The sequence below is a fragment of the Mauremys mutica genome, chromosome 14 (genome assembly GCF_020497125.1).
Source record: "Mauremys mutica isolate MM-2020 ecotype Southern chromosome 14, ASM2049712v1, whole genome shotgun sequence".
In the NCBI taxonomy this organism is placed as follows: domain Eukaryota; kingdom Metazoa; phylum Chordata; order Testudines; family Geoemydidae; genus Mauremys; species Mauremys mutica.
Genome location: NC_059085.1, coordinates 29,000,090 through 29,009,064, shown reverse-complemented (window position 1 = coordinate 29,009,064; position 8,975 = coordinate 29,000,090). Strand labels below are relative to the sequence as shown.

At 43.0% G+C, this 8,975-nt stretch overlaps 1 protein-coding gene across 2 annotated transcripts; it reads left to right on the top strand.

The window, feature by feature from the left end:
- The first annotated feature begins 52 nt into the window (after nt 1–52).
- PDCD2L (programmed cell death 2 like) lies at nt 53–8,702 on the top strand. 2 transcript variants are annotated; one of them, XM_044987050.1, is made up of 7 exons: nt 53–105; nt 2,915–3,078; nt 3,226–3,295; nt 3,843–4,240; nt 5,333–5,446; nt 6,441–6,592; nt 8,550–8,702. In XM_044987050.1, the coding sequence occupies exons 2-7, from the start codon at nt 2,936–2,938 to the stop codon at nt 8,678–8,680; spliced, it is 1,008 nt and encodes a 335-aa protein (XP_044842985.1). In that variant the 5' UTR covers nt 53–105; nt 2,915–2,935; the 3' UTR covers nt 8,681–8,702. The 2 variants fall into 2 exon arrangements, with proteins under 2 accessions (XP_044842985.1, XP_044842984.1); XM_044987049.1 differs by lacking the exon at nt 53–105 and adding an exon at nt 1,628–1,891.
- The last annotated feature ends 273 nt before the right edge of the window (nt 8,703–8,975 follow it).

The window sequence follows — 8,975 nt, the reverse complement described above, 5'->3', positions numbered from 1 at the left end:
CTTTGTGTTCTTTGTTGGGTTTTGTTCTCTCTTTGGATCTAAGAGGGGCCAGATGTATATCCAGGCTCTCCAAGCTTCCTGAAGTATTTTCTTCTATTCAGTATAGTGAGTATTAGAAAGGCAGATTAGTCTTATAATTAATTTCTGTATTTGCAAATGTGTGTTTGCTGGAGAAATATCTTTATTTCTGTTTGCTTTGGCCTTAACTATTTTGAGTAATTTTGTATCACCTGCAAATTAGCCACCTCACTGTTTACCCCTTTCTCCAGATCATTTATAAATACATTGAATACCTATAATCACTTTTTTATTCTTTAGCCCCTTTTCCTATAAATGTTATATACACAACTGTTAACCCCTCAATTTTTGAATTTCTTATTCTATCACCTCAATGAACCCTAGACAATGGTAAATTCTGAGATTATATGAAAAAAGATAATATGGGGGAAAAATAAAGCACATTAAAGTGTGAGATAAATAATCTTGAGGTCTTTTTACTGTTAAGCGCCTACACCAATGTAAAATTTAGTTGCATTAGTCATATCAGATTTCTTTGAGGCTCTTTGTTGATGCAGTGTCTTTGTTTCTCAGTGCAAAAAAAAAAAAAAAAAAAAAAGTGAGTGACGTAATATCTTTTACTGGACCAACTAATCCCTCATGGGGTTGTCAGGCATCCGGTTTTTGACTGGCACGCTCAGTTGAAAATGGATACTGAAAGGGCTCCTGAAAGTGGCCGGCATGTCCCGCTGGCTCCTAAGCACAGGGGTGGCCTGGGTGGCTTCGCATGCTGCCCCTTCCCACAGTGCAGGCACCACCCTGAGTGCCGGCTCTGCAGCTCCCATTGGCCAGGAACCGCGGCCAATGGGAACTGCAGGGGCAGAGCCAGGGGTTGGGGGAAAGCAGAGGTAAGCACCGCCCACAGCCCACACCCCCTCCTGGAGTCTGCACCCCAGTCCCATGACCCAGCCCTGAGCCCCCTCCCATACTCCAAACCCCTTGGCTATAGCCCAGAGCCCTCTCCTGCACCTCAACCCCCCACCCCAGAGCCCGCACTCCCGCCCGCACCCCAAGCTCCTGCCCCAGCCCAGAGCGTGTAGGCGGGGGTGGGGGATGGAGTGAGAAAGGGTGAGGGGCCTCACAGAACGTACAGGGCAGGGCAACGGTGTTCGGTTTTCTGCACTCACAAAGCTGACAACCCGACAACCCCATTGTCTCACCCCCCCCCCCCCAATAGCTTGGGCCTGACACCGCGGCAACGTTTTTGCCCTGAGGCCTTTCCCCCGGCGGTATAAGAATTGCCCCGCTCTGCTCTGAGGGACTTTGACTAACATCTCACTTGTATCTGAACATGCGGGAGCAAATGTCAGGGCAAGGGCCGAGCGGGCGCGGTGGCCGCGCTCAGCCCCCCAGCGCCTGCAGACGGCGGGGGGACGCGAAGCGCTGGGCAGCAGCGTTCCGGGCCGGGCCAGGAGGGGGCCGCTGATTGGGCAGCCCGGCCCAGGCAGCGCGGGGGGTTCAGCCCACGGGGTGGGGCGCGGCCCCATCAGCGGACCAGCCCCGCCCCGCCCGAGAATTCAACGGGCGCACAGCCCCTCCCCCCAGCGTTACTGCCCCAGCCGCGTGGGGCACGCGCCCTTCGCCCGCCCCACAAGCCCCAGCCCGGCGCTCTGACTCCGGGGAGGAAAGTTCCCCCGCCTGCATTTGTCCCCTCTCGGCTGCCGTAGTCACGTGGGCGGGCCCAGGGTCCCCTCGGGCCGGCATGGCCGCCTCTGCCCGCTGCGCTCCGGAGCCCCGCGTGCTGCTGGGTCTCCGCGACGCCGCCATCCCGGACCCCGGCCGGGACAGCCTGCAGCCCCCGTCCTGGGCCACCAGCGCGCTGGGCGGCTCCCCGGTAAGGGGGCCCCGGGCGGGGGTGGCCGCCCGCGGGGGGGCGGAGGGCGGGCTCGCGGGCCGGGCACCGGCGCGGCCAGCCCGGGTCGTTGCGGGCGCCCTGAGGGCGGTGCGAGGTTTGTGCTGCTTTGTAGCGCAATAGCAAAGCGAACGGCTGGTCAAATCCAGCGAGCGGGGCCCCCTGCAGGGCAGCGGCTCGGCGCCAACGCGGCTGGCGCTTTACTCCCGGCTCCTGCACTTACCTCTGTCGGGGGAGAGTCCCAGCGAGCCCTGGGCACGCACCGGGCTCTGCTCGCTCGCCGCGGGAGCTGCGCCGCGAGTGAGTGTAACGAGCTTAGCCAGGGATGTCAAACGGCTGCTGGAGACCTCCAGCGATTGTGCACGCTCAGTTCTCCTAGCTGCACCTGGCACCTGCCAGCCCGGCTGGCATACGGGCTGGTATTTGAAGGATTTTTGCATAGCCACGTTAAGTCAGGCCATGCTGCCTCAGACCAATGGGCCGCCTAACTTAGCTTCCCGCCGTGGCCAGTGCCAGACGCTTCTGAGGGAAGTGAACGCAGTGGGGCAGTTACTGAGCAATCCATCGTCTGTTGTCTAGTCCCAGCTTCTGGCAGCAAGAAAGTTAGGGATACCCAGAGCATGGGGGTGTGCCCCTGACCCATTGGCGAATAGTCATTGATGGACCTATTCTACATGAACTTATCTAATTATTTTGTAAAACCAATTATTCTTTTGGCCTTCACAACTTCCCCTCACAATGAGTTCCACAGGTTGACTATGTGTTGTGTGAAAAAGTACTTCATTATGTTTGTGTTAAACCTGTTGCCTATTAATTTCATTGGGTCACCTTTGGTTCATGTGTTATGTGAAGGGATAAATAGCACTTCCATATTCACTTACCCCACACCATAATTTGATATCCCCCTCTCATATCCTGCCTTAGCAGGTCTCAATGCATTAAATACCATTGTGCAGTGCTTCTTGAAATCATCCTTAATCAAAGCCACTGTTTTGTGTCTCCTAGAATTGTGCCCCTTCGGTAACCATGACTTATCCTTCTTGTGGGATCTGCGGTACCACACTGATGCACATAGTGCAGATATATTGCCCCCTTGAAAGCTCACTATTCCACCGTGTCATTAATGTATTTGCTTGTGCCATGAAAGGCTGTTGGGGAAAATCAGAAAGGTATGTATATGGTTTGCATTTCTCTTCTGAGCCTTCTAGGTGGGTGCTACTGTAATACAAAAAATGAATCCTGTTATCTTCATTTGCCTTTATCACATTAATTACTTGTTTTTCTTATGTGTCACTTTCTTATATTTCACTTTAAAGCTGGAAAGTGTTACGCTCCCAGTATTTGCAGATGCAAGGAAAAGAAACACAAGATTGCAAATTAAAGCAGGTATAACTTGCAAGTATGATTTCTTTCTAAGTGCGATATATAGAGTGTAATATTTAGGAACCTCAAACAAAATGTATAGTTTCTTCACAGCTGGGATATTTTTCCTATTACAGCTCTTTTTTTTTTTTAAACTGTGGGTGGGTGAGAATAAAAATGTATGGTTTTCATAGTGATAGACTTGAAGTCTGTTTGTACAGTTATTGATTAATTTGACTTGGCAATAAATGAATCAGATTGGTTTTTTGACAGAAATGGTGAACCATAATTTTGTAGTAAGTCCTACCTTTGTTCTACCTCCCACAAGGATTCAACTTTTAAAAACTGAAGTTATAATGTATTCTATTTCGTAGATAAATCTTTGCATGTTATACACTTGTTTTGCACGTTTCTCTTTGTTTTGGGCAGTTTTAGTGTCAGTATCTAACATGGGGGAAAAAATAAATTAAGCATTAAACTGAGAAACTTAGTTCCTTCATGTGTGTCAATAAAAGTATGTATGAAATGTCTTAGGGACGCAGCTCTTGAAAATTGTTCTTTTTATTCTCAGAAACAAGAGAATAACTTTGCAACAAAGGATTGGTGTGATGGAGCAGATGACTGGGGAATTTGTGATGAAACAGAATATCCTGTGCAAACCACCAGTCACCTACTTGGCTTAAACACAGTGAGCAGTTCCTCCTTGTCCACAGCCACAGAGTGTGCATCCCAGTTTCAAGGACTTAGCCTGTCAGAAACTACAGATATCTCTGACTCCTTACATAGGCCAGTTCCATGTGGAGATGGGATAGTAATGCCTACCTCTTGTCCCAGATTCCAGTCCTACTATATCAGTGTTGTGGATGAGGAAGACTACACTGACTACCTTGATACAGATCATGCACACAAACTTTTAAAGGAATATCAACAGAGGGAGGGCGTTGATTTGGAACTGTTGATGTCAGAAAGGTGAGAATAGGCTTATAGTCTGTGCTGTTAAATTAAGACCATTTGATAAACTCCTGTCTGCTGACCTCTTCCAAATTAGTTAAATCACTATTCAGAGTCTAAAACATTAGAGCATCAGTCAATTTTATACTATCTTAATTATATATTAATTAATTAGTTTGATGTATGGATTATGTCCAGTATACTCGTAGTTCCCTAGATTAGTATTGAAACTTCCTTTTCCTGTAGATTTGAGTAGGGGGATTGGATGACTGAGAGATGGACCCATAGAGCATTTATGAAGGTGGTAGTCTGAAAAATAGATTTTGGACATTAGAGTTATTGTATGCTGCTAGAACACTTGTGTAGTTGACCACTTATACTGGGAACAATTCCCACTCTGTTACAATGTAAAATAGGCTCCCACAACAGAAAAGTGTGGGCTCAATCTGGTACTTAAGTATGAAAGATGATATCACTTGCAGGATATACACCTCTACTCCGATATAATATAACGCGGTAAAGCAGTGCTCTGAGGGGGGGGGGGGGAGCTGCGCACTCCAGCGGATCAAAGCAAGTTTGATATAACGCGGTTTCACTTATAATGCAGTAAGATTTTTTTTGGCTCCCGAGGACCGCGTTATATCGGGGTAGAGGTGTACGTACATGCTTCTCTGAAGTAATTTTCCTGTTCAGTTGAAAGGACCTTCTTGAAAGAGTATGTTAGAGGACTTACAATTTTGTATTGAATAAATAAAAACAACACCAAAATTAAAAACTGGAAGGGCTTTGAGAGATCACAGAAGGGAATGACACTAGATGTAAACAAATATGTGGTTGATTTGATTTCATGCATTATATTAAAGGTTAGTTAGAAAGAGCTTTAATGATTGTGAGCCAGTGAATATCTATGAATCAGGACCAAACTGATCAATTACACTTTATTAAAGGGTTGCCTCTAATTTAAGAAACAGGTGTCATTTCATTGTGGGTAATATAACAAGAAACTTCAAAAGTGTGGTGTTTTTTCCCTCAGAGTAACCATACTTATATTTGAATATGTATACTGTACTGTGCACCTTACTGGCAACATTTTCCCCCTTATTCGTCTAGTTTTGTAGGTGAAGGTGACAATGAGAAGTATGAAAAGAGTGAAGTCAAAAATAGGGACCATGTGTTCCATAAATTTATGAAGAGAATTTCTGCCTGTCATGAACAAATTCTAAGGTATTTTGATAATCTAGGCATGTTTTTGGTGGGATGCAATGTCAGTTGTTTGTGTCAGAGAATGAACAAGCCTTTGATTTGACATCACTGAAAATGTAATGTGTTTTAAATTATTTTAATTTTGTAAGAGTTGTTAAGTGTGGGATACAGCATAGATGACAAAAACAAACCATGTTCAGAACAGGTGAGATTCTCACCCCTGTTCTGATCCCCTTATGTCAGTAAAAATGGTTGGAGGAGCATAGAGCCCTGGATTTGGTCAAGGGAGGACAGAGAGAGAGAGTGTGAGAGTGAATGCGCATGAGCAACAGGGCTTGTGGTGGAAACTTTAGTACACAGATCATTGGAGATCCTGAGCAGCAGTGCTGTCCATAGGCAGTTGATAATCAGCTGTTGTAATTCCATCCCAGGCCCCAGAGCAGCCCAGAAATGGAGAGGCATACCTTAGTTTCATTACCTTTGGACTATAATTTCTGTGCTGTGCTTCTCAGAGGTGCAGAACAGTATCCCACATGTTGCACTGAAGCAGAAGCTACCTTTTAACAATGGTTCTTGGCCTCTTGGGAGATGAGGGATCTGTTGTACCAGAAATGAGCTTTACTGTAATGGACCACAGTATTGCAAGATGTTAAGAGCCCTCTGTTCCCAATGAACTGGAATTGCATGACTGCATTTAGGGAGAGTTGACGGTACTGCACATCTTTTAGGCATCAGTCAATGGCTTCTTTCTTTTAAATATTGGGAGGCTGCATTGTTTATCACATCCGGCTCTCTCGTATGACCCTCTAAGTCTTTCCCCCACTTTTAACCTTTGTGAATAATGGATGAATACCTAAAACTTAGGTCATCAGCAGAAATCAGAACCTTTGCCTATTTGTATGGCAAGCAGCTTTTGAGCTTTAGAATCCCAAGTACTAATGTGACATTGTCATGTGTCTTTGTCAATGAGATTTAGTTGCAAAAAATGTAAATAAGGGGTCTTTTTCTTCTCTAGATACTCCTGGGGTGGCCAGCCTTTATTTATAACACATCCTTCATCCAACATTAATAAAATGGTTCCAGTCTGCAACAGCTGTGGAAGTAACAGAGTCTTTGAATTTCAACTTATGCCAGCACTGGTCAGCATGCTGAAGAGTGTTGATGCAGGTTAAATCTTTTGTTGCTTTAACTGAATACTAGTCAATCTGCTGGTTGATTTATGATTATAGTGGCCTGGAGTTTAGACTGCTTCTTGCAAAATATACACAGTGAATGAAATAACTATTTTTAATACCATTAAGCCAACTAATATTGGAGGTAGCCTTCTGTTAGGTTGTATTCCAATGCTTCTGGGGTCTTGTGAGGACAGCATCTTGTACAAGACTCACTGTTCAGTTTTAGCTGTTGAATTTCCTTTTAATGAGAAGCAGCATTCCCATTCCTGTTTGTTCCTATTTACTGGGACTGTTTGATCAAAGCCTCATATTTTCCTTAGTGCCTTTCCAATAAGAGAAGTCTAGAAAACTCCTGGTCCCTGTATAGTAATTAACGTGTAATAGTAGTCTAAACTGAAGACTTGAGAACTGAATAAATGTTAAAATTCTGTTTCATCACGAACAAGACTGCAGCCACATACAAGCAGCTTTATTTTGTTTATTTAAAAATCTCAGTAGGTTTTCTTTAAAACCTTGAAGTGACAAAGTACTCAATGTTTACTTAGGAGATTAAACCCTAGTCTACACTACTAACTTGTGTTGGTATAAGTATGTCACTCCAAGGTGTGGAAAATCCACACCCCAGAGCAACAGTTATGCTAACCAAACTCCCAGAGTATACTGTGCTGTGTCCCTGGGAGGGCTTCTCCCATCGATAAAGCTACTGCTTCTCAAGGAGGTAGAGTACCTACACTGACAGGAGAAACACTTCCGTCAGCATAGGTAGCATCTTCACTAAACTCTACAGCAGCACAGCAAGTGTAGACAAGCCCTAAAAGTTAACAGTATTTGAGGTGAGGAGAGTTTAGTTACTAAACAAAACCATGATTTATATCAAAATGTAGTTCATAACACTGATCATTTAGGCTTCATTGAAACCAACCTTCTACACTGTGGATTATGGTAAAGATGTTCCAGACAAATTGGATTGTGATTTTCCAAATATATACTGAACTATATTCTTTGTGTTTATACCCATTCAACCTCACTGATGCCATAGTGGTTGATACAAATGTGAGAGAACAGAATTTGACCCACTGTCTTTTTTTTTTTTTTAAATTGTAGTAAATTTTAAGATAGTATGCTCAAGGCCTGCTTAAAGTTCTTTTGTGAATTTCATTCAAAGGATTGACAAAAAAATCACACTTCCATCTGAATTTTATAACTGTTATAGTAATTTTGTGTAACTGACAGAAAAATCTCATTTCTAAATTACTGTATGCTGTTCTGTACATGAGGTGGATAATGTATATTCTCACATTAGAAAATAATTATATTTTAGAGGCATCTGATAGGAGAGATACTTTATAATTATATATGTATCACAGAATGATTAACATTCAAATTAAGTTTTATGAAGCAATGGAACATTTCTGCAGCATAGATGACAAACAGGTATAACCAAAACCATATAGTTTTTCCTTAAACATAAATCAATTTTAACCAAAGCTTCTTGGGCTTCTGGGGTCCAACTTTCCTTTAGATACTGAATTATTAATATCTCTCAGCCTGTCATTAGTATTTGAAATCCTGAATGAATGAAGTAAATATGAGTTTTAGATTATTTGTTTCTTTTCAAGACTTATAATTAAGTCATTAGGACTTCTCACATGCTTAGTGGAGCATGTGCATAAGTGTTTGCCAGATTGGGACACTAATTAGCATCCCACAGTTGTTTAAAATTGTACCAGTCTACCTATCTGCTCCACTCTAAATAGATATTTTAATTACCTGTGGAGAAAGGGCTATATTTTTAGAACTGCACACAACAAATGGCCAGTTAGGTATGTAAATAGCTATTTGTTGCATGTTGCTTATACATTTTTGTGAATGCAGTTATAAACAGCTGCCTTTTAATATGTTAACCACTAATACACTACATGTAAACTCTTAAATATTACTTTTTTCAGATCTATCAGTGGAATTCGGAACAGTTATAGTTTACACGTGTGAAAGAAGCTGTTGGCCAGCTAATCGTCAGAACCCCTTGGAGGAATTTATTTTTATACAAGAAGATCCAGATCAGCAATTATTTAAATAAAACATTTATTTTCTTGAACAAATAAAGTTCTTATTTGAGTAAAATGAAGGTAATTGTGCAGCAAAATGTCACCTAATGAAAATATGACATTTTGAAGTCACATGGTAGTGTGGGTTTTTAGTAATTCTTGCAAAGCAAACTCCAAAACTGCTGTGCTGGGAAGTGAATATTAATACACTTTCATAAAACTTGGTACATGTACAAGATTTGCTACTTTTGCTTATGTACACAATTTTGTATAGTGATTTAGTAGTACATATTCTAGCTAGTAACTCTGACTACTTTGAAACTGTCA